The 25,250-nt window shown below is 42.5% G+C and overlaps 1 protein-coding gene across 4 annotated transcripts; it reads left to right on the forward strand.

Moving 5' to 3' along the window:
* Positions 1 to 8,845: 8,845 nt before the first annotated feature.
* Positions 8,846 to 15,747, forward strand: ADCYAP1 (adenylate cyclase activating polypeptide 1). 4 transcript variants are annotated; one of them, XM_048840405.2, is made up of 5 exons: positions 8,846 to 9,072; positions 9,970 to 10,077; positions 12,547 to 12,729; positions 13,192 to 13,287; positions 14,161 to 15,747. In XM_048840405.2, the coding sequence occupies exons 2-5, from the start codon at positions 9,977 to 9,979 to the stop codon at positions 14,342 to 14,344; spliced, it is 564 nt and encodes a 187-aa protein (XP_048696362.1). In that variant the 5' UTR covers positions 8,846 to 9,072; positions 9,970 to 9,976; the 3' UTR covers positions 14,345 to 15,747. The 4 variants fall into 4 exon arrangements, with proteins under 4 accessions (XP_048696362.1, XP_048696365.1, XP_048696361.1 ...); XM_048840408.2 differs by having other exon boundaries at positions 8,869 to 9,072; positions 12,595 to 12,729; XM_048840404.2 differs by lacking the exon at positions 8,846 to 9,072 and adding an exon at positions 9,079 to 9,665.
* The last annotated feature ends 9,503 nt before the right edge of the window (positions 15,748 to 25,250 follow it).

The following is a 25,250-nucleotide window of genomic DNA, read 5'->3' on the forward strand; positions in this document are numbered from 1 at the left end:
GCTACTTAACTAGTCAGTCCCCAGCCTGTAGCAGTACATGGGATTCTTCCTTCCTAAGTGCAGGACTCTGCACTTGTCCTTGTTGAATCTCAACAGATTTTTTTTGGCCCAATCTTCCAATTTGTCTAGGTCACTCTGGCCCCTATCCCTACTCTCCAGCATATCTACCACTCCCCCCAGCTTAGTGTCGTCTGCAAACTTGCTGAGGGTACAATTCATCCCATCATCCAGATTATTAATAAAGATGTTGAACAAAACTGGCCCCAGGACCGACCCCTGGGGCACTCCGCTTGATAATGGTTGCCAGCTAGACATCGAGCTGTTGATCACTACCTGTTGAGCCTGACAATCTAGCCAGCTCTCTATCCACCTTATAGTCCATTCATCCAATCCATACCTCTTTAACTTGCTGACAAGAATATTGTGGGAGACCGTATTAAAAGCTTTGCTAAAGTCAAGATATATCACATACACTGCTTTCCCCATATCCACAGAACCAGTTATCTCATCATAGAAGGCAATCAGGTTGGTCAGGCATGACTTGCCCGTGGTGAATCCATGTTTACTGTTCCTGATCATCTTCCTCTCCTCCAAGTGCTTCAAAATGGATTCCTCGAGGACCTGCTCCATGATTTTTCCGGGGACTGAAGTGAGGCTGACCAGCCTGTAGTTTCCCGGGTTCTCTTTCTTCCCTTTTTAAAATATGGGCACTATATTTTCCTTTTTCCAATCATCTGGGACTTCCTTTGTGGAATGTGAACCTACCTCTGGGCAGGAGGAGACTGAAGAGGAAAGAGAGACATAGAGTAGTTGTCTGAAGAAAAGATCTGTCCCATTGCCTTCAGTGCAATTACACCTATGTTTAATCCCGAATAACTAAGAGCAGCAGAAATGGGCTCACTGTACCAATGTTCCCTGTTATTTTTGATAGGCCGTGTGCACAAAAAATTTCTTCTGTGCAAATTTTTGAAACACAGTTCAAATTTGTGTGCCATGAGGCAAATGCGCCCAAGCGAGTAAAATGCTTATACATTTAAAAAGTTTTAATTTGAAATTTGTGTAAATTTATATGGGTTTTCAGATAGAGACATCATAAGTAAAAAAAGAAAAACAACAGTTTGTGTTTTAAATTTAAAATTTTCCTAAAAAAATCAATAACTGATTATCAGCCAAGAATAAGATATGTAATTACAAATGCATTTTAATTTCCTTATTGATCAAAATGTCAAAGACTGCTAAACTAACCTTACTGTTTTTCCCTGCTATCTTTTTCATATGCCCATTCAATATAAACTCTGTCCAGATCTATCAGGCCTCCATCCAGCTGGTAACTCTTAATACACATCAGCATGTCCAAATGATCTACTTGTAAACGATTCCATAGTTTGTTTTTTAGAGTGTTCATTAAGCTAAAACCATGCTCTCAGTCTGCACTTGATGCTAGGAATGTTCCTCCAATATCCATCAACTTTGCAAGATCCTGAAACTGTTCGTTCTGGTGAGCAAATGTCACCATATCCGGGAACTTAAAACGAATTGGCTTTTGATTCTTTCGGCTACTGCAAACTTGAAGTCATTGTACTGACTGACTATAACAATCTCTTCAACAAGAAAGTCTTTGTATTTTGAACATAGGGATTTGACCTGATGAATTCCAAAATTGAAATCACACCTAATTATTGCTGCACAATCAAAAGCAGACCACTCCTAGACTTCATTCTCTGGAAATCTGTCTGCAAAATGTGCACACAAGATGTTTATGAAAGTTATTATGGAACTGGTATCAATTTCATTATTTTCTTGAGAGCTCATATCTAAGAGAACCTTAACTTTGTCACTCCATAAGACTGAATCTCCAAGGTACTGTCTTCCGATCTTGTTCAGTTTACCTCAGGCAAGGTGAAATGCTTCAAGAGGTGTAAGGCCCCGTTTCTGGAGCAGCTTGGATAATGAAGCCAGCTCTGACAAAACATCATTCAAAACTTCTAATGTTATTCGGTATTCCATGGTATTCAGCTTTTTGTGGCAGTATTTAGAAACTGGATCAGTATCTTTGTCTTGCTCAAAATATTCCAGAAAGGATTATAGTTGCGAATAATTGCTCGAAGTGCAAAGTGCCTAGATAACCAGCGCACTTCATTGGCTGAAAGCCACTGACTCACATTCAGAAGCATCCACTAGTTCCTGAAATTTGCATTTGCTCGTGGATGACTGACAGAAGACCGTGTAGACAGTTCTCATTAAGGTTTCGATGTCTCTTATCAGCTTGACCTCTTTCCATGTATCGGAAATCCCCGAGTCTTCCCGGTGTGCAGCGCAATGTTGCTGGACTAAGTGTAGAATATCAAATTTCAGCTGAGCTGCCACACCGTTGAGTTTGCCCAACATCATGGAGACACCATCAGATGTGAACATCACCATTTTCATTTGATCAAGTTGGTGTTTTTTATAAAACTCTTTGATTGCAGACACTATTGAAAAAGCATCACATTCTTGCAATTGTAATAGTCTACCAGACAAAGTTTTATAGTCTGCAGAATTTATGGATCTATATTTAAAGTAGAGTATCAAGTATCTGTTAATGGATATATCAGTGCTTTCATCAACAGCTAAAGTATGAAACATTGCCGATGCTATTTCATGCGTGAGGTCATTTTGGACAATGTAGTTGATAATTTCAAGAAATTCAAAAGCATAATTTTTACTTCTCCAGCTTGCTGGTATGCGCATATACTTTTCCATATGTCATTAATATCCTGAACAGAAAGCATTGAGCTGTTCATTTTAATAGCCAAAAACACACTGTCAATAAGTACCTTGATTTCTTCTGGGTTTGACCATTTGTGTTCAAGATTAATTTGCCTCCTCTTCTTTTCAGCTGGACTTTCAAGAATCATGCTAAGCAATCCGCTCTATAAGGAAAGGTTTTTGTTTCTAAGTCTTGTTACACCATCTATATGAGACTTACTTGACGGATGACGCTTTAAGAAATCCAACTTCCATACATCATTCCACATTCTTCCTGTTGAAAATTCTCCTGAAGCTCTGGCATCTCAGCAATATACACAAACCACTCCGTTGTCCTCATCATATATGAATATTTCATGAAGTTTAATAAGCATTACGCTATGTGACTTCGGTGTAATCGTCTCTATAGTCTCATCCAGCCATCCAGATTTAAATGAAGACTTTGTTCTTTTATGCTTTAAACCTCTAGACAGTGACATTTGAGGATTGATTTTCTACCAGATTGGTTTATCTAAAATTAATACTTTTATTATATGGCTACTATTTCAATGAGCTTAACAGCGTGACTCAACAAAAGGGCAAATGGGAGATCATTCAGATCAGGATACTGGAAGTTTGTGCATAGCTCCGATCACGTCAATGCATCTGTGGCAAAAAAACATGGGAAAATGGTAAAACATCACGAGTAAATGAAGTACAATGCCTTTGAAAGATTTCAGTCATGAAAACAACACTTAACTTTGTTCATTTCTGGGATCTCTTTGCAGTTCCTTAGCAACTACAGCCAGGCATTTTGACTTATTCACATGTACTTGAGTTTGTACACAGCCAAATGAACAAACTACAAGGAGATGTGTGGGTCCCGACCGTCCCGATGTGATCAACGTTCCATGTTCAAAATGCTGGTGAGGAGGGGTACGATTCATTGCCCTCCTTTCCCTTTCCCCCCCTTCCAGCTAATAGAATCTGGCTGTGTTGATAGATGGCGGGGGAACAATGTCAAAAGTCACCTGTAAATGGGGTGACCAGATCGCAAGAGGGAAATTTCAGGACACATTGGACGAGTGGGGGGGGGGGGGAGAGAAGAGAGCCACATAGCTCCCCTGCCTTGCACCCCCTGATCCCACTATGCCCAGAGCCTCCCCACAACCTCCCCACATTTCCACCACAAATGCACAGTGCTGTGCACATCACTCCCCCACCCAGCGCCCCCCCACCCACAGCTCCACCCAGCACCCCACACAGAACCCCCCCACTCGCTAGTTTTCCAAAACACACAGATTTCTCTTCCCTCCCTCCCTTCCAGTGCCCTTCCCCACAGCCCCACCACCACAATTAAACAATGCCCCACAGAGACCCCCACTGCCCAGTGACCTGACACACACAGATCTCCCCCACTGTCGAGCACCCCCCAACAGGCCCCCACTGCCTAGCACCCCAAGACACACAAACCTCCCCCACTTCCCAGTGCCCTCCACACCCTCACAGCCCAGCACCCCACCACAGACCTCCCAGACACTCACTGCATCACGCCCTGCCCCCTTCCCTGGCTGCACTCACCAGCTCTGCTGGGAGATCTCTGGCTCCTAGGGTCAGAGTGGCAAGGGTGGGGGGGTCGCCAGACTCTCCAGGTGCTGCGCCCGCCACAAGTGCAAGCTCCATGGCTCCCATTGGCTGGGAAAAGCTCCAATAGGAGCTGCCAGAGCTGCGGAGTGGGGCTTGCAGGCGCTGGCAGCGCGCAGAGACCCTAAGAGCCAGCAGGTCCCTCTGGCTCCTAGGGTCGGGTCGGGTCAGGTCAGGGGGGGAGGGGCAGAGGGCTCTCTGCCCACTGCTGGCACCTGCAAGCCCCACCCCCGCAGCCCTGATTGGGCAGGAGGGAGCTGGTGCAGCACACTGAGACCCCCTCTGCTTCTGTGCCTAGGGGCCGCCCGCATTACAGGCTCCTGCTGGCAGGCGGGCACGCCGCCAGGAGCTGCCCCAGGAAGCATGGCCACGCCAGCCACTGGACTTTGGTGGTGATGGTGAGCAATCCCTGATATCAGGACAAAGGGCGTCCCTACCGATGTGCAGTCAGGACGCGGGACAAACGTGCATGTGGTGTTTCGCTGTGTGGGTGGGGTTTAGGATCTGTGTGTGCGTGCACACGCGCACAGCTTAGAGGGAACAGTGCACAGTACATATTTTTGTTAGTCCAGAAGGTGCTATTTTACCCTTTATTTGCTTGGGAGTTTTAGTAATAAAGTTTTATGCCTCGAATAACTCTTCTTTGGTTTGTCCTTTGTATGCTTGTCTGAATCATTTGGCCTGGTTCTCCTAAGGACAGTTAAGTAGGAGAGATGAAACCTTTTGTAGCAGATCAGATATTATGAACTTCAGTGCAAACTGTGCAAGAGGGTGCTAACTAGAATAGTGGAGACCTATTTCCCATGGAGTCCTGAAAAGGGGAATGGAGCTATGGTTAAAAGACTGAGATTTGTTCATGATGAGTTGGGGTGAGAGAGGAATTGTTGTGGTTTATCACTATGCAGATGAGATTCAAAACTGGAAGGAGGCGCTTTACTCAGAATGTACAGAATGCCTTTAAGCTACTTGTTTTGACATTGATACAATAGTGTGTGATGCATTAGGTTTGATAAAAGACATGGTATTGGATCAACCCTCCTGGAGAATTTGTGCTTTTGTCACAGGTGATTTTTTTTGTGAGGAAAGAATTAATTCTTTTGTATTTTAAGCTTACTGGTTGTATTTTATGGAGAAACCAGAGGCTCCTGCAACCAGAGGAAACTGTAGTCCAAGTTTATGTTGAAAACATAGCAAAGGGTAGGCTTGCTGAGAAAGGCTGGGGCTGCATATATGCATATGATTTCTTCCTGGCTTGTAGACTGATAACAAGGCTTGCTTCTGATGTTGTCATAAAGTCCTGTGCCTTTAGATCAAAAAAAAAAAAAGGGTTTGAAAAATTAATAGATTTTCCCTTCAAGCATCAGCCAACATATGTAGACAAGTATGAAATATGCATGCTTGAATGAAAATCTCTGACACCACCACAACCTTAGAGCCGTCCACCTCAGAGTGTTAGTACATTCATATTGTGTCAGGCTGGAGGATCTGTAACTCCACTAAAATATCTATGGAAATTTAAAAATATACTTTGTGAAATATTTTGAAAAAACAAAGGATGCATTCAGGTAAATTAAAATGACTAATTTCAGGTGATAGGAGGAAGGTGAAGAAAATTCTGCCACCAAAATCTTAGCTCACCTGTTTGTGTGCAGATGTTGCTTTATATGTGATACCTAAGATCAAGTATTGTGAATCTTAAACTCCTTTCAAATTACAGAGTTAGCTTGGAATTTACTTTCTTTAGCAGGCCAAAGTCAAACTTTATTGTTGTTTCAACCTAGACTGCTAATGTAACGTATGTACATTATGTGCATGCACATGCATGGAATGCATGATGGAGCAGTGTGCTATACAGGTATTTATTGGCATGAATTTGGGATCATTGGATTTCTCAGGAGTGGCAAAGACATTTGTGAGTTTTGCAGCTCACCTTAAATGAGTGTCCATAAACCTTTTTACCACAGCATGCTAAGGTTTATTCCGGATACACTATATAGATTACAGGGAAAAAATAAAATGTTCAAAAGTTTAATTTTTTTCATTTGGACTATTTCTTGTATCCCTCTCTCTGGATAGATAGATGCTTTAGTTACCCTGCTTACCACTGCAGAGTCAGAGGGAGGAAAAACAATTGAATATGTATCAATAGAAAATCACCTAAAATATCTTTAAAGTCTAATATAGTGGATTCTTGTCACTTTGGAACAGGGGAAATCTTCCTTTCCCAACCCTATAGAGCTCGTTGTTCTCTCTCTCAAGGATGAAAGATACCAGGCTTAAAGCCATGACATTCCTGTGCTAGAAAAGCTGTTATTAGCCCAAGCCTGGATCTTGCCATCCTCGACTTGGGGCCTGGGTAATTTTGGAGAAAAATTCCACATTTGAGGTGGGAGGGGATAATGAGGAAACATTTCCCTGGCAGGTTAATTTAATAATATGACATCTGTTCCAAGCTGCTGAGGGATCTGGAGGGAAAGAATAAATTAAAGGGAGTTTATGCATAAATATATTCGCTGTAAATCAAACCTCGAAGGCCCTCACTAGGCTTTTGTTCAGGCAAAACTCTTCTGGCCTCTGTGTTTTTTACCTGAATACGTACTGAGCAAGCCTGAACAAGAGCTTCAGGATTTGGCCCCAAATATTTTTTTTCTTTAATAGGTCATAAAGACAACAAAGTCCCCACAAGATGGCACCCTCTGCTTACACTGAGTGTCCTTTACCAGAGAGTCTTAGACGTATTCCGGTATTTCTCTATATCCAAACACAGTTTGGAATTCATTGGAGAAGCAAGATTAGAAGTTTTAATAGGTTCACCCCAACATTATCAAGGCAACCCCTAATCATCAGAATAAGTAGCTATTCTTTCCCCTTAGGAAAAAACACCCACCCATTGACTCTTATAGAATTATTTGGTCATTTAAGTTTTAGATTTTTTAATTATTTGCCGAATGCCAAAGGACTATTTCAGTATTTAACACAGTGTTTATAAAATAATTGTGTTTTCAAATGTTGTATCATATATTAAGCCTTTCCGTAATCGCACAGCTTATCATTTTTAAGGGAATACTTCATTCAAGTTATAGTTCCTGAACCCCCGGGGAAAAAAAAGAAATCTTTAATGATCATAATAGGATTGTAATTGTATGTTTTTGAGAAATCGATTTGAGCTCAAATAGCTCATTTAAACATGTTTCACCAAAACCATTGAAATAGGAAACAGGAGGACTAAATTATTGCTGCTTCCTGAATTCTCTGCTGATGAGCCAAATAATTAAAATGTACTGTAATGGCTCCTGCAGTCTGTATTTCTTTGGGTAATTCTCGGAAATGAATCTGAATTTCTACAGTAGAGGGGGAGCAAGAAGATCATCGAAATATCAAGAGGGTTGGAAGCCAGACGGTGGTCTTCCCACAGCGCTTCCATGCCTCCACGTCATTTTCAGTAAAATAATATCGGTGGATTGAGACCTCCCAACGGACGGATTCCCTTAAGAGTCCCTCAGCAAATGAACTTTTAATGGAAATCCTCTCTCTTTTCCAGTCTGCCTCTGCTGCTCTGCCAGGAGCTCAAATCGCAGACACAAGACAGGAAGGAAAAGGGACAGACAGTGAAAATTAGACCTGCAAAGTAACATGTACTGCGCTCCGTTCTTGTCAGTGAGAAGTGAATCAGGGCTTGCGAATTTTTAATCATTTCAGTCCTCTAATGGGGATGCTTGCGGCCGAAATTAATATGCGATATCATCAAACAAAGGACAGTCTCGGACCCTGTGGCGTGGTTTCGCAAATAGTAAGGGATGTTTTCCAATCCCGCGCATAGAAAAATATAATGACACGCGTAGAAGGGGCTATAGCTTGCTGTAAATATTTTGTTGCTACAGTGATTGTGAGATATCATGACGGTACAGGCTGAATTATGGCATTGCTAATGTTCCTCTACCCATCTGGGAGCGCTGTATAAAAAAACAAATGGTGAAAATGTTATTCCAAGTCAGTCTTTTGGTTGCCACATTTCCCAGGTTCAGCACCGCAGAGTTTGGACAGCTCCACACTGGGAGCCTTCAGCTAATCAGTCCACCCACCAGCCAGCAACTGTCAATTACAAACTCTAATTAGAAAATTACTGAGAAGCCTCCAAGACTTCAAACAGCCTTTATAACAATAACAACAACAGTAACAACAATAACGTATTTCTTTATTTAATTGCCCCGTTGAAGGGAACATATGCACCACATTAGAATCCTGGGCTTTGCCAAACGAATTTATGTAGAAGTTATCACATCAGAGCTCATCCTTTCAAACAGATCTGCTCTGTGGTTCGGCTGCTGAGACCACCCTTGAGGATGGGGTCTGTAAAAAGCCTAAAATTTCCTCAGCAGCTTCTTATCCCTCCCCACAACTTGAGTCAGAGAGAACTTGACAAGCATCAAATCTTCTAGACCTCTGTGTAAAAAAAAAAAAAAAAAAAGAAAAGAAAAGAAAAAAAAGTGTGAGTTAAAGTGTTTATGAGAAGCTTATGACTCTCGATCAGATCATCCGCGAGGACGACACAGAATTGTTATGTTCCTTGAGGAATTGGGGTGATGACGTCTTTTCTGATACCCGATTATTACGTGACTGAAAAAAAAAAACCTCATTTGATTCCTGAATAAAAATCCGAACGCCACAACAGTGCAACAAACAATACTGCCGCCCTTAAAGGTAACATGCAGACCGATGTTTACAAAGAGGGCTCTTGATAAAGCAGGGGGGTTGCAAAGATTTTGTTGCTAATTGCATTAAAAAATCGAGCTGCGGAAGGCTGGTCAACTTTGGAGGCACAGAGAAAGAAGAAGGAGAAAGCTGCAGCCGAAGCGAGAAGCATCTCAGTGAAGGAAAAGATCTGGGGAAGAGAACATCTCACTGCCAGCAGCTCCAGAACAGCCTGCTTCTGCTTCCCGTCTTCTCTCTCCCTCCCTGGCTTTCTCTTCCCCGGTCTTGTGTTCCCTTCTCTCTTTCTCCCTTCGGTCTCCTTCCCTTCCTCCCTCTTTCTTGCTCTCCCTTCCCTGACTGACTCCACTCCAGATCCGTGCTGCCTGCTACCTACAAACTTTTTGGAGCGGATCCCCTTAAGCCAGCAGACAAGTAACTGCCGCTCTTCTGCCTTCGGCTGCTTTGCTCGTCAGAGAGGCGATACCACCAGAGGTTTAACTATTTCGGCTGCAACTTGGGAGACAGTTTTTTGTTTTTGTTTTAAATCTACCCTTTAATTGCGCAGCCAAACGCTCTTAGTGCCGGGTGTTAAGAGTTTGATGGTAAGGAAAATGTATCTCAGGCATCTCAGCAGCTTTAACTGGAGAGATCGGGTTTCGTTAGCCCAGGCACTTTGTGTGTGTGTGCGCGCGCGCGCCTGTGTGCTGGGAAGTGGGGGTTGTGTCTGGTTGTAATTGAAGACGCGGCTCCACACAAATCGCGCACACGTTTTGTTGTTGTTACATCGAGCACACTTAAGACTTGATTTCTAACTGGTTAGATTTTGCTCGTGGCAAAGCTAGAGGGGAAAGGGAGCGTGAGGGAAGCATTTTGACAGCTGCTGTTTCTTTCTTCCCTGATACACAGAGTGGCAATGTGTAGCAAAGCGATCCTAGCGCTACTGGTCTATGGGATAATAATGCACTGCAGCGTCTACTGCTCACCTGCTGCTGGATTTCAATACCCTGCGCTAAGGTAGGTGCCTTCTTTATCCCTCCCTCTTCCCAGTCCCTGCAAGACTCGCATCCCTGGCTGTCCTCGTCAGTTATGTCCTTGCATCTTGGTAATAGAGAGCAGAGAGCACTGGCAGGTAGTTGTCTCCCAGACTCTGTGTGTGTCTGATAGCTTTTACTCTCCCTCTCTTGCGAACGGAGTAACGCTCTTCCGAGCAATGAAAAGCACCCAGAAAGAAAAACTAAAGAGCAAAACCCCGTCGCCTCCTATTTACCGACTCCATCTACCCTCTTGGAGAGCGGGGAAAAGAGACTGGGGACTGAGGCTGCTTGATTAAAAGTCCAATTTAGTTCCTGTGGCAGGGAAACTAGAATAGATTCTTATGTTCGCCAGGAGATGGAGGGTTTAATGGACTGGCCCCTTTCTTCCATCAGGGCTTCTTAGCCAGGAGGATCTTGCGCTGTATTATTTCCTACACACGCGTGCCTTACTCTTATCCCCTTTTCTCCTAAATAATAGGGAATAGCTCTGACTTTGGTCTTGGTGAAAGTATTCGATTTCTGTTAACTGGGGTCCTGAATGAAGCATGGTTCTCAGAAGCCAGCGTAAGCCTTATAGAAAAAAGCTGATTAGCCTTTTAGTGGATCCATTTTTCTATATGAACTACAGTGCAATAACAAATAATATATATATTTCCGGCCACCTCTGAGCCTAACTTGAGTGGCGATAACCTGCGAAAAAGGAGTTGACAGGTACTTCCAGAATAGACAGTACCTAGATGAAAGCATTTTGAAGCATACAGTTAGAAAAATATTTTAATGACACATTTCCGGCAGAAGGGTTTACCAGCTATTAAGGAATATGTGTAGATATAGATAAAACTTAGTTTTACAACACATATAATAGCTCTCTATATTCTCTCTCTAATATAGATCTAGATATGTTCCAGAATTAAGTTCCTGTATCATAGCAGGGTAGAATCTGTCCCCACCCTGTGATATTGGTTAAAGTACTTTAAGTACTATTTTCCAGCTCTTTTTTTAGAAGTTCGCTGGATGGGAGAGGGGGGCTACTGTAGTACTCAGGGCTGGGCAGAGTGTGATCCGGCTCACTCTTCCTGAGATCGGTTCAGGATTCCGTAAGACGCTCTCGCGCTCACCAGATTCGGAGCAGGATTGTTAAGACACCGGAGCAGAGCTGCCAGGATTTCAGAACTAGCTTCACCTATCGAGCCGAGTGTAGGGGCAGCCCCCAGGCCAAACCTATATAACAAAGGACGACTTCCCAGCACTTTATAGCAGGGAGTGAAGCTTTACACAGCGGCAATCAATCAACTTCTGGCTCTAGCCTGCTGTAAATCTGGCTTCCCTTAACGAGCAGCGCTTCTTACAACAGAAGAATGGGGGAGCTTTCCTATCCACCCATCTTAGCTCCCTCGGAAAATTATGCAGCTCTATTTATTCCGCCCATTAAGTCCCACAGGGGACACGCTCGTGGTTCAGCACTAATGTGCGTGCAACATCTGAACTGCGAAACTCACTCTGGAGCTCATGTGAACGGTCGGAGCTCGCCCTTGGGTGCGGGGCAGCACACGCTCCGGAATGGTCTTAAACGAAGCAAAGCGTTACCCGGGGCTTTGGGATTCAGGTCAGCCTCGCCGCAGGGCCCCCGGATGCCAGAGCCGGGGGGAGCCGTCCCCGTATAAATGGCCAGTCCTTCCAGAGGGCGTTAGGTGGGGTGAGAAGGGCCATTGGTTTGAGTGGACCGGGCTCGGTTCATTGAAACGCCTGAATTAGCAAGAGCGAAACACTTTACACGCATCTATTATTAATCTCCCTGCCAGAGCTCGGAGACAAAAATAGCTGCCTGAAACGCTCAGTGACCTACATCTTGCCGCAGAGAGAGAGAGGGGGAAAACAAAACTCAAGCGATCTTCAAGGACAGAGACACCATTCAACGAAAAACACAAACAAACACAAGCCCCACCCCGATCCCACTTGGTGTGAGAAAGGAGGAGCAGTCATTTGCTAACGGCAGAGTTTCTGATCTCTCGGGGGGCCTGGAGGCGGGGTGGGTGGGGGACTAGAGAAAGCTGGTGTCTTTCAATGGGAAGTGCTGTTTTTCTCTCGCTTAACTTATAGCCCCCCTCCCATGCGCCTGGGTATGTAGTTTGGAAAGCGATCAGGATTCGTGCTGGGAGAGGTGGGTAGTGATCAGCTGCTTACTTGGCAGCCCCTGGACTTGTTTCTGGCCCCAGCCTCGCAGCAGGTTGGTTTGCTTGTGTATTTCTCTCGCGCCTGGCCCTATACTGATGCGGAGGCGGGGGAATGAAGTGAAGGGGCGGGGGGTAGAGGGGTAGGTGTAATCTTGTCTGTGGGCTCCTCTAGCAGGGCCTTCAGTCCAGCCTCGGAAGTGCCCATGTTAAAACCCACTAGATCCCTGGCAGAGGAGTAGCCCTTAATAACAGTGATCAAATACTCCTATGTGTAGGATTTCTCAGGAGGCGTCTGAATTCTTGCCCTTTGCTTTCCGGGCTAGGCTGGAAGATGAAGTTTATGACGAGGATGGAAACACGCTGCAGGATTTCGCCTTTGACAACGACCCCCTTGGGATAGCGAACCCATCATCCATGATAGACGACATGTACACCCTGTACTACCCACCGGAAAAGAGGTGATTATGGGATGCCCTTGGTGGGGCGCATGACTTGAGCTGGAGCAAAACGATCCTTGTCCATCCCATTCAAAAGAGCCGCCCCAGATCTCTCCCTCCGTGCCCTGCCGCCCGAATAAAGGCTCGAGCAGCTTAAGAGCGTCCCTTACCTCCCGGCAGGCGGGGGAGGGGGAGGGAAGCAGGCTGCCCGCGGAAGGGCTAGGGATGGCACGCCGTGAAACACACCAGACGCGCCAGGCGAGCGCTGCGCTCAGGAGATGAGCCGGGTGGCTGGGAGGGCCCTGCTGTCCCTGGGGGTCCTCAGGCGGAGGCCGCCCTCTGCACCCAGGGTAAATATAAGCCACCTGCCAGCCAGGGGCTTCCTTCCGCCATCCCGCCTTGGAGTGAGGGGCTGCTGAGGTCCGGTCCCCAGGCTCGGACACTGATCTTTCTTTCTGTGTTTAATCTTTGTTTCCTACTTAGGCACGCCGATGGGATATTTAACAAAGCCTACAGGAGAGTTCTGGGTCAGCTATCCGCTAGGAAATACCTACATTCTTTGATGGCCAAACGGGTGGGGTAAGATTTGTATTCGTTGTTTATTTCACTTAAGGCGAAACCATCTTTCTATTAAACCACGTGTAATGTACCACCGGTGTATATTTGTTACGCTCGCTCTGTGGTTGGTGTTTCGCGCACTAAGCAACACACCCCTCTTGAAAATGTCAAAATCCACGAGGGTTTTTGCTCGATCTCATTCTCTGACTCCAAGTGAAAGGTGCAGTGAAAAACCCAGATGGCTAGTTGATGATCAAAATCTGGTCATTGTAAAGAAAGTCCAGTAGCCCAAAGATTCAGGCGATAGCCGGTGGGAAGAATCGCAACAAGAGATCCCTCGTAAGTGGAGATCTGGGTATTTTAAGAGAGCTCTCCATTGTAAAGAATAGAATTCACCACACCACAGTGTAGCGGGGCTTAAACAAAACGCGTTTAAAGTCAGACATCCTGGCACGCGGCAAACCCAGTGTAATGAAGATAATTTCGGCAGAAGGTAACATTTTAATAAAGCCCATGGGGAAATAGATTTCATTTTCACAATGAATAATTCATGGCATGAATATATTGTCTCCTGACTGTCGGCGTATATTATGATCAGATTTCAACCTCACCGCGTGTTTAGATAGATTCTTGTTTCGTTCTGCCTCTCTGATGTCTACATGTTGCTTTAGTTGCTTCATCCCCCTCCCCCCCGCCCGCCCCAAATCGAACAGCTTTGGAAAAATAAACAAAACGAATACAGCTTTCCCTAAGTGACAAATCATCATCAGAATCTGGAAAGGTTAAAGCAGCCCGGGGGCTACCAGAGCCAAAATGCAAAGCGGGGAAGGCCTCCAAAGTGCAGGCAGGACAGGGGAGTGGCTCCAGATGTTGCAACTGTCCTTTGCTTTGCAGCGGTGCCAGCGGCCTGGAGGACGACTCGGAACCGCTCTCCAAACGGCACTCGGATGGCATCTTCACAGACAGCTACAGCCGCTACCGGAAACAAATGGCTGTCAAGAAATACTTGGCAGCGGTCCTGGGGAAAAGGTATAAACAAAGAGTTAAAAACAAAGGACGCCGAGTAGCGTATTTGTAGCGCTGAGTAACCCACCACTCCTGTGTATACAGAGCCCCCCCAAAAAGAAAAACAAAAGTCATTTCCAAAGTGACTGAACAATCACCGCTCCTGTGTTATCTAAACATGTATTTATGTATGAAGTAAAGCCATTAAATGAATATTTTGATAATAATATTGTTTTTCTTTTTGTATAAAAGCACTAGAGAAACGCACAGATCTACTTTGTGGACCAATCATTAAGTTATATATAATATATAAATATATATATATAAATACGGCTGATAGAGAACAATTCTTCATATAAAGCCTGCACAAGAACAAAAAAATCGCCTGAGCTGTTTATGTTTTTATATAAAATAAATAGAAAAAAAGACAATCATTGTTTGAATATTGCTCCTATTTTTGTAAGTGAAATTTAAAGGAGAGTATTTTTATCCACGACAGGGTCGAAGACATTAATAGTCACCATTTGCTACTGTACATAGACACTGATGCCCTGCTACAAGGGGGTTATGGTGATAATGATTTGGAAGAATTGCTGAAGCAGATTCTTCTCCCCAAGGAGTCTCAAGACAGGCTCCTTTACCACTAGCCTATTTTAAGGGGGCAGTGCCCCCCTCCCCCGCGAAAGATTTCAATTTTTCTGCTTTCTTTGATTCCACTTTTATATGCATTTGTGTCTCTCAAACACTGAGCTTAGAAGATAATTCTCCTGTGGTGAAACAACAGCTCTGTCAAAATTGTGCACCTCTGACAATTGGAGGGGAAAAATATTTAGCCCCATTCATGGTTCTTCTAACTGATTGGGCATAGCTACATTACAAAGCCAACCGGAAATTAGAGCTATTGGAAACCATTTGAAATTTCGATACTGGAAGCGATAGCTAGAGCACAGATCAGAGAGGAGGTGCCCCTAATGAATGCGTGGTTTTAGGCTGCCAGAGGGTCTGGGGAACATGAGACAATTCCACTTTAGATCCACTACCCGACTGACCGTGGGTAGCTCGGTATTGGAACTTGATGCAAAGTATAATGTGTTACTCTCCAGTGCTGTCCATGCCTCTCATCATGTGAAATGACTAGGATTCTCTCCTTTGAATTTTTCAAGCGGAGTTGCTCCTTTCCTTTGTTGTTTTCTTGTGGACCCTTCCTCCTCCCAACCTGTCTTGCACTATTTAAGCACGGTTACCCATCTGAGTCACTTCTTCTTCTTTTCAATTTAAGGTTGTGAACGCCTCTCACTCTTTTGTTCTGTTTGATGCAAGCTCTTATTGTAAAAGTTTAGGAACCCCTGTTGTAGCTACCACTAAATAATTATGCACTACAACTAAAGTTTTGTTCTTGTTTATTGAGTTTGGAGGTAAAATGTATTTTTCTACATTATGGCTTATTGCTTAGTAAAATTTATTTCATAAAACAAACTTTTGTCATAATAGAATGTGTAGTGTTCACATGCGGGTGAGTTTCTAATAACCGATGAATCATTTCAACCTCAGCTTTATATGTACGGATTCATAGCTTACCTTCTGGGGGAAAGACAAACCAAACCAGCCCGAGGGAACTTTCCATTCCTTCTTGAAAGGTGACTAAAGAGGACATGTACGTATGTTTCCTTTCAGATCCCAAAACATATTCTAGAGGAAGCTTTTGAAGGCAAATAACCAGCCCTAAATTACTGTCTTCGGTTGCTTAAAAAGAAAAGCCACTTGTACAATTTAAAAGACTTTTCATTTTCCTTTACCAGTCTGATCCGCGTGAAGTAATAAATCAAAGGAAACAGAATTGAGTTTGGAATCCCAGGCGGGATGGCGAGTGCCAGCAGAGCTTATTGCAAACAGTGCTAGGACAGAGGCATTCGATCTATGCCTGAGAAGTGTGTATGAAATCAATCTTACTTTAATTTTGCATTCTCCTCAGGCAATGTGACGCAGGATGCAGTTTGCAGCTTTTCGTGCCTTTCTTCGCCTTTTAAATCGCCACGAATTCACAGATGGCTATTTAGTGGCCCTACAATGCTGCAACACATCAGCTTGCATTTTAGTCTTAATGATTTGTTCTTGGATAATCGGCAGACGTTGCTGTATTTGTGTCAGCTGTGGTATAATGAAATAGGGCTCTATTGACGTTTTATTTATGAACTATCATTTCCAGTTCAGTGGCTAGTTGCAAGCATTATGAAGTGATCACATAGGTTATCCTCTGTATAATTTTTAGAAAAACCAACAGCCTTACTAAAACGGAGCAGATTTGAGATACAGTGATAATTTAGGTAGATGTTAGTCTTGCAGATCTTATTTTGTGTGCAACTGAATATAAAAATAACTTAAAGTATTATTACACACATGATATATATAACTAGGACTTTGATAACTGTTATATAAAGTGTGTAAAGTTTGTATTAATAAATTTTTGTAAACAATGCAACTTTGTCTAATGTTTGGGGGAGAAATCTAGCAGTTAACAGCGAAAGCTGTATTTCATTTAAAATCTATTTAATTAGTTTAAATTTAAAGCAATATTTTCTAACATTTTTTATGTCTGGAATATCTTTTTTTTTTTATTAAGCCTTTACATATTTTCATCAGATGTCCTCTAATCTTTTATTGATGGGTTACTTCTATATTCAAGTAGACTAAAAAGTAATTACTGAAGTAGAAAAATCAAGCTTCATGCGCACTAGATAAATAAGCTTGCCTAAAATTTACAGACAAAAACCAGCCAATGTCCTAGAATAGCCTTTTCCCCCCAAAGTATTTAACAATTCCTATACTTAGGAATTGCTTATACTTGCCAAACAGGAAAAGCTTAATGGAACTTTCACCTAAACTCCTCCAATGAACATTCTGGTACACAAAAATATACTTTGTAATATTACTTGTCTTGGGGGAGGGCAACACCCTTGTACTGGGTTTAAATTATACCAAGTGAAAACTTGGCTGTACTAAAATAGGTATACTGTAGCACATGAAGAGTTAATTAGGTTTCTTAAATAGAAATGTATCTAGTAGCTATATATAAAAAAAGGGTATTTGCAGGCTGGTTTGTCAGTACAAAGTCCACTCAGAAAATTCTACAGGGAAATCTTCAGTTAAACGTTTCAAGAATATCTGGAAAATGCTGACATCACTTTGTGCATGCCTATGATCATTATTGCTATAGTAGCTCAGGGATCTATTGAGGTCCCTTCCAGTCCTATATTTCTATGACTCTCTGACTGTACTTAAATATTTTGGGAAAGGCCCAGCAATTTAGTTTAAATTTTTCTATCTGAGAACAAACAAATGTGCTGTTCAAACCTCAGAAGGGTCACTTAAATAAAAAGTTTAAGCCACAGGAATACATTACAAAGTCCCAGCAAAATTTTAAAAGGAATCTCCAAGATTTTTCATTTTTTTAACCATAAAGCCAGTGCCTATAAAAGATTTCTTAGATCCTCTGTGTCCAGTGTCAGTTTTACTCAGTTTACAGGTTAGTTTAGGCAACAACATGTCACTAATAAACAGGAAATACTGAGATAATGTAGACAAGATGGTAGTGTCAATATTTTAGCACGAGGAATGGCTACAAGTATGATTTTTTCAGATCTCAGTCATAGGTCAGGGACAGAAATGCAAAGTTTATGAAATTGGTTTCTCAAACTGATAGAGAAAGTGGATGAAACCACTGTTTCCCAAAGGAAGTCTCCACTGGAAAACAGTAATGAAGTTAAGATCTTTTAGGTATAGTGGCTTGGAAGGTGAAATTTGGGAAATTAAAAACCACCATCTCACTCAACATGGCATCAACCCTAGTTTAAGATGTGAAGAAAGCGATGGATAGTCTTAAATGATATGCATCCAAGGATGTCTGTCAAAACAAGGATTGCTACCTTAAGAAGCTCTACCCAATCATTTAAACATAAATATTAAAAATACTCTTCTATAATATTACACAATACTTACGAATGATGGGCTTTGTGCAAATTCTTTGTATTGTAAAAGATCGTTAAACTTTAGACACTTTAAAAGATATAGACATGGAGAAAAAAAGCAGGAATAATAAGTAGGATATAGTTCTGGGACCCTGGATTGTAAAGATTAAAGTGCACTATTGACGTTCCATGGCTTCCTCAAATTCCATTTAGCAGAGTGCTGAATACACTGGAACAAAATCATCCCTAGTATAACCCTATTACCTTCAGCAGAGTTACACTAGAGATGATTATGGCCCAATATATTTCTCACCAGAAAACTTCTATGGAGATCTGGCATACAACACGAAGTTTCTGATTGCAAATAACACTGTAAATACCTGCAAAGCTTAGGAGTTGAGTGCACCTGGAAGCACAGCTCAAACCGCTCAGTTGTTCCCCAGAGCTCAGACAACAGTATTATTTTAAATCAGCAGAACTTCTTCCTGACTTCGGAGAGCTATCAGATTAGGGCTTGCTTTTGAATGTGCTGAAATTTGTTCGGAAGCTGTTTCCATGTTTAGTCTTGAATATTCTCTAACATTCAAGTTTACCTGTAGAACTTACACATTTTTGTCTAAGGTTCAGGAAGAATTTGAAATCTGCAGCAACTATTCTTTGATGGCTAGCAGGCAACTTCAGAACGAAATTTCAGGAGGTAAATATTTTAAGCTTCATCATGCAGTCTTCTTCAGGCAAAACTCCCAGTGAAAATCCCAAGTGGAAGTTTCATCTGAGCAAGAACTGCAGGGTCCCTCCCCAAAAGTGCAAATACACCTCAGTAATTATTTTCATGATTTTAAGGCCAGAAGGGACTATTATCAATGAATGACAAAGGCCACAGACTTTCACCGACTGATTCCTGTATCAAGCCCTTAATTTCAGATTGAGCTATATCATGTCTTTTAGAAGGGTAGCCGGTTTTAATTTAAAGATTTTAAGTGATGGAGAATCTATTATATCTGTGGGTAAGTTGTTCCAACTGTTAAAAAATGGAGCCGTATTTCTAGTCTGAGTTTGTCTAGCATCAACTGCCAGGTATGGGATCTTGTTATGCTTTTGTCTGCTAGATTAAAGACCCTTTACAATCAGAAATCTTCATGTAGGTACTTGCAGATCACAATCAAATCACAGCTTAACTGCTGCTTTCTGATAAATAGATTGAGATTATTTAGCCTCTCACTGTAAGGCAGGCTGTCCAGACCTCAAATAATTCTTGTAGCTCTTTTCTGAACACTTGCAAACTTATCAACATCCTTTTCAAAGTGTGGACACCAGAACTGGACATACTATTCAGTAATGCTCTCACTAATGCCATATACAAAGGCAGTACCCAGCTACCTACTTGATAATCTCCTTCTTGTACGTTCAAGTATCACATTTGCTTTTTTTGGCTGGGTGTGAACACTATGCTGGGAGCTCATGTTCAATGGGTTATCAACCATGAGATGTAAATCCTTTTGAGTCACTGCTTTCAAAAATACAGGGCCCACCCTCCTATCAGTAGACCTACATTCTCGGTTTCTAGGTGTATGTCCTGCATTTAGCTGTATTAAAGCCTATGTTGTCCATGCAATCCAGACTGCACTATAGAATTGACTTGTCCAAGTCATTATTTACCGCTCCAATTTTTGTACCATCTACAAACGTTATTATTTAGTACCTGCTTCAATCATCCTTTCTCAGACCGATAGCTTCTTACTCTGTGAACAGTCCCACTGAAATCAATGGGAACAGTTGCTTATATGGTAGTAATCAGTGGGTTAGATTCCTCTCTGATATATCTCTACTGAAGTACACCAGGGATTGATTTGGCCCACTATACTTAAGAGTGTAACACTGAGCCCCTAGTGGGAATACTATGGCAGAGAGAAACAGGGGAGCAAGTGACACAGAAAATAAACTGACTTTCTTGGCATGTGCTTAAGTGTGGCCCACATCATCTTAATTTTACATGAGCAGTCCTCTTAGACTAAATTCGGCAAGGTACCACTCACACCGAAATAACATGTGAAGTCCGCTTGAATGGTGAATGCTTTTGCCAGGGTTGAGTTTGGCTCCTGGACATCAATGGGACTATTTACATGTAGATGGCAAACAGCACATGGCCCTATACAGGCAACCCACTGAAATGCTAAGTCACAAAGGTTATAAAATCTTTGGCAACAATTAGTTTTGTTGAGAGGTTTGTCTGGACCTAAAAAACAGATTTCATTTTGAACAAACAAATTTAAGAACCATAAAGATGCCAAATGAAAAGTTGGATAGTAATGAAGACTGGTGTCCTGTGTTTGAGGTTTATATAAACATTATTGTTACCTAATATGGTGTACAGGTACTCTTTCGATCGACAAGAAAGCATTATCTAAGATAGATATTTGTATCCATCTCTGTAACAGTATAATTTCTTTAAGTGAATCACAGACCTGGCTTGACTTCAGGTTATGAAACAAGTTACTTATTACTTCAGATAGCCCAATGCAATAGAACCTCATTCATTTCCATGTCACTAAGATGTACTCTCCATAATGTAGATACAACAACAGCCTAACTTTCTGCAACAATTTAATGGCAAAATGCTGTATTAAGGTCTCATGCTATTAAGACTTTATTACATCCATAAAATAAACCATGGAAGATTTCCTACTATTACATAGCTACACTACATAGGAAAGTGTCTATTCACCATGAATGCAGATCTCACAGCTGATATCTTCGAAATAGAAACATTAGCCAGGAAGAGAAAAGGGTCCTTTTGAGGGTGAAGATTCAGCAGCAAAGAGAGATGACTCCTCTCCTCCCCTTTTCCCACTGATACTATCAGACTATAGGGATCTGGGTCTTATCCTGACTCGCCTCCCCACTAGAGCCATCTGTGGGGAAAGATGGACCCAAGGTTTGCAAAGGGTCTTAAGGTGAAGGGAATTAATGAACATAAGTTCTCTATTTATCACTCCTGTCTGGGGCAGCTCTGAAGCTCCTGGTCCTTGACCATGGCCTGGGAACATATTACTTCTACCTCATGTCCCAAGGATTGGTCAACGTAATATGCTATCAATTTTTGTAGGGCTAGCATGCCCCTTCTGACTGCAAATTAGATTCAGGATTTTGCATGTGGAGAAGACAGATGGGAGAAATAGTTCTCTATGTTAAATGTATGTTTTCAAGACTTGACTAACAGATCTAACTATATTCAATGGTAAAAAGCTACATTAATGCAAAGTTATGGCTTGTTGTTGTTTGGTCTATGGTCCCCTCACAGAATGTTGAGTTGAGCAAAACTCAAACATATGAAAACCAGGATATGAACAATTAAGGATGCCCATGCAACCTTAACCCTCCCCTCTTTCAGCAATGCTCCAATACGCCCTGGTAATACGCATACCTTTACGCTGCCAACCCCACAGTTGCTGAAATGTACAAACTCTTCACTGTCTTTTACAGCCTATTCATTCTCATCCACTAGATTGCATCTAACACTATTAAATGTGTGTGTTGGGGGGGAGGTAGTTTCGCACGCCAACTTCTTCTTATCTTCTTCCAGAAATTCCTCACTATTCACATAGCACATACTCTCACAATGGCCCTTGGTACTATAAAATTTAGGGGGTTGCAAATTCTGGCATCCACTCATACACTTCGGCAGCTCCCCAGAAAGAATACCACACACATACAATGGAAGGACCACTTCACAGCCTTTACAACTGCATTATACTTACAGGGTATCATCTCACTTTAAAATCCTCTCATACTCCAGCTCACTGCTGACTTTATCCTTTATAATAAAAGGCCTATGCCTTGCTATTGACATAGCCTACACAATTCTGCATAGAAAGGATGCATACTCATACTGCATGCTGAAGATACACATGCACATCATCTCTTTCCTCACAGAAGTTAGGGTGTGAAACATAGATCTCCTCATCTCACAGTCACAGCTCTGCCACTCACGCCAAAGTAAACCCCCGATCTTGCAAATCCACCTCTACCAAGGAGAGCTAACTACTGCCTCCACCTGATACTGACCACACTCGCTTTACCTGGAGTGCATGCAGATAAATGCTTATGCTGCGCTCATATCCCAACTTGCTACTCCCCTATGCCCTGATAATTACACAGAGCACACAAGTCTGCATAGAAATGATGCATCCTGGATCCTGCAGCTCTTCCCTTTGCTCACACATGTTGGAGGGTGCAAAATAGCTCTTTCACACATCTCAAAGTAATCCCCACGTCCTCATGTCACAAACACACCTTTACCAAGCAGGCCCAACTAATGCCTCCACCATTTACTGTAGATACACCTAACACATTGACTTCACCTGGAGTGTATGCAAATATTTCCCATTGGCTACTGCCAGCTCCAGGGGGCCAGAAGGAAGGCATTGTGGGCAATTTTTTTCCTTTTTGTCCTTTAATAGTGTTAGATGGAATTCTTTTGGTAAGAGTGAATGGGTTGTAAACAGAGGTGAAAAGTTTGTATACTTCAGCAACTGTGGGGTTGGCAGAATAAAAAACTGCATGTTAATTGGGGATACTGGGACATTGTTGAAAAGAAGGCAGAGTTAAGGTTGCACGGGCAACCTTAACTATGCATTTCCTGGTTTTCAGACCTTTGAATTTTGCTCAAATCATCGTTCTGTGAGGGGATGGCATATCACCAACCAACCTTAATTCTGCATTAATGGAGTTTTTTGCCATTGAATTTCCTGGGTTTTTTTTTTAACAAGAGAAGACATGATGTTGTTAGGCGTTAGTAGTCATTTAGACAGTTGTTTATATCATGTCCCACAATTAGCAAACTAAGCCAGCAGTCCCTCCCACCCCCACATCAGCTGTGTCCGACCATCCTTGCTTCAGTATGCCTTCTGAGCCATGTCCTTGACCTATTCAGTGCATTTACTCCTCTAACCCAGCCCCCTCCCCATGACTGTACGTAGGCCTCCCCATGGCAAGCAGGGAACGCAACTCCCTGAAGTCTTCTCTCCCTAGTATACAAACATTTTTATTGCCGTTGCTTACTCCCTCCTATAACCTGACTCACATGCAGCACCTGGAGCAAAGGACAACTATGTTACAGTGGAATAGTGTTGGAGTGCAGGAAGGTTGGGGTACAGGGTGGCTGGGGTGCATTGGCAGAGCTGGGAGGTTGGGGTGCAGGTTGGCTGGGGATTGGGGAATACTAGCAGAGCTGAATGGTGGAGGCAGGTTGGGGGCAAGGTGTTCGAGGTGCACAGGGCAGATCTGGGGGGTGCCCTGCTTTCCTCACTGGAGCACAAAACCTCTTTCACCTCCCCTACCATCCCCCTTCTCATAGCACATCTCCCCTTGTTGCAGTCCCAAATCCTTTTCCTCCATTACTCCACTCATGTACTGCCTAATCTCCCCCCCTGGAAAAATTCACATGTGTAATTCCGCCCCCCCCCCAAATACTTTGATTACATTCTCCCTGCCACCTCTGACTCACAAATTGTAGCAACCTTCTGCCATTTTGTCTTAGGCAGGGGCTTATGATTAACTTATCTTTAGTTATGTTAATTGAAGGGTGACTTCACAGCAGTCCAGAGTTCTGTGATTCATCCATTCATTATACTCCCTCAGTTTAACAGTAGAAGGCAGCAGAAAGAAACCATTTTGGTGGGGGGGACTTTTAACTCAGGAACCCCTTGGTTAAATGATCCCAAATCTGGATCCCTAACTCTACCCTGCTCCCTCATGAGGCTCATCGAGTTTTAAAAGAATCCCATTAATGGTTCACATTTTAGAGGTCTTACAAGAGTTGAACTAGAAAGCATACACAGTAGCTGGAATGGAAACCTTCTAGCCCTATGTGTCTATTGGCGCACATGCAGAGTAAAACCATACATTTTCTTAAATGCTGTTCTCAGATTAGGTCCTTCAAAGATTTAGTGGGTACCATATACTACCTTGGGTACAACTGAAGAGACTGAGACCAGTTTGACCCACTTCACATTAATCGTTTGACATCACATTAATCTCCTTAACCAACCCACCCTCCTGGAAATTTTTACAAAAATAGCTGTTTTCCCCAGGCTCATATCTCGGGGAACCCTGGCTCAAATTACTCCAGATTTGGGTCATTAACCCTCCTGAGCCCCCCTGAGGCTCACTAAATTTCAAAGAAATCTGACTCTCCATGTCAATTTTAGAGGACTTGAACATGTTGACCTTTAAAGAGATATCTTGACTTAACCTTAACTATAGTGGTGCTCCCGTGGCACTCTGCTACCAGGTATGGACAGATTAGCCCGAAACTGTGACTGTGACATTCATCTTCCTGGTGAGAAGAGAGGTTATTTTTGTGTGGTGTAGCTCTGAGTGAGCTACATTATCTTTCCCTCAGGAGTGAAGATTAGTGCCATTAGAGATAACCGTTAGGTATGTTATATACATAAAACCATTCCCTCTACCCCCACCAATCCTCTGGACTGAAATATCACGGACAGAGAAAAAGTGCTTAGGTGGTGTAGGAATTAGGTGTCTCTAAAAAGGGCCAGACTTTTAATCAGTTGTGCATTATCTGACCAGCAAAATAACAATATATGGGAGTTAAACTACAAAAACAGTAAAAGGAAAGAAATTTATCTCTCTTTATATATATTCTATATATATATATATATATATATATTCTCTATATATATATATTCTAATTCTATATCTATATCTATCTATAATTAGACAAATGTTAGAAAGTGATATAAGTTAAAATATTTCTGTACTGGCCATAGCTAAACTTAGATACAACATCTAATTTACAGTGACGTCTTTCTTTAACAAGTTTTATAAGAGGGATGATTTAAGTCCAAGGAAGTCGGTGAGTCATCTGCATGGTGGGCCACTGACTGAGCTAAATTTAGAATCAAAGGGAAGTTAGGCTCTTTTGGTTCTAAGTTTTACCATTACATCTCATTCTCTCTCTCTTTTTTTAGTATTTTAGTATTCTCTTTGTATATT

This window comes from Caretta caretta, chromosome 2 (assembly GCF_965140235.1).
Source record: "Caretta caretta isolate rCarCar2 chromosome 2, rCarCar1.hap1, whole genome shotgun sequence".
Taxonomy (NCBI): Eukaryota; Metazoa; Chordata; order Testudines; family Cheloniidae; genus Caretta; species Caretta caretta.

Bases quoted from the DNA above. Each gene is read 5' to 3' on its own strand.
- ADCYAP1 (XM_048840405.2), top strand. From the start codon at position 9,977: ATGTGTAGCAAAGCGATCCTAGCGCTACTGGTCTATGGGATAATAATG. The intron at 12,730-13,191 runs GTGATTATGGGA...TTTCCTACTTAG, and splicing joins TACTACCCACCGGAAAAGAG to GCACGCCGATGGGATATTTA. The intron at 13,288-14,160 runs GTAAGATTTGTA...TTTGCTTTGCAG, and splicing joins TTGATGGCCAAACGGGTGGG to CGGTGCCAGCGGCCTGGAGG.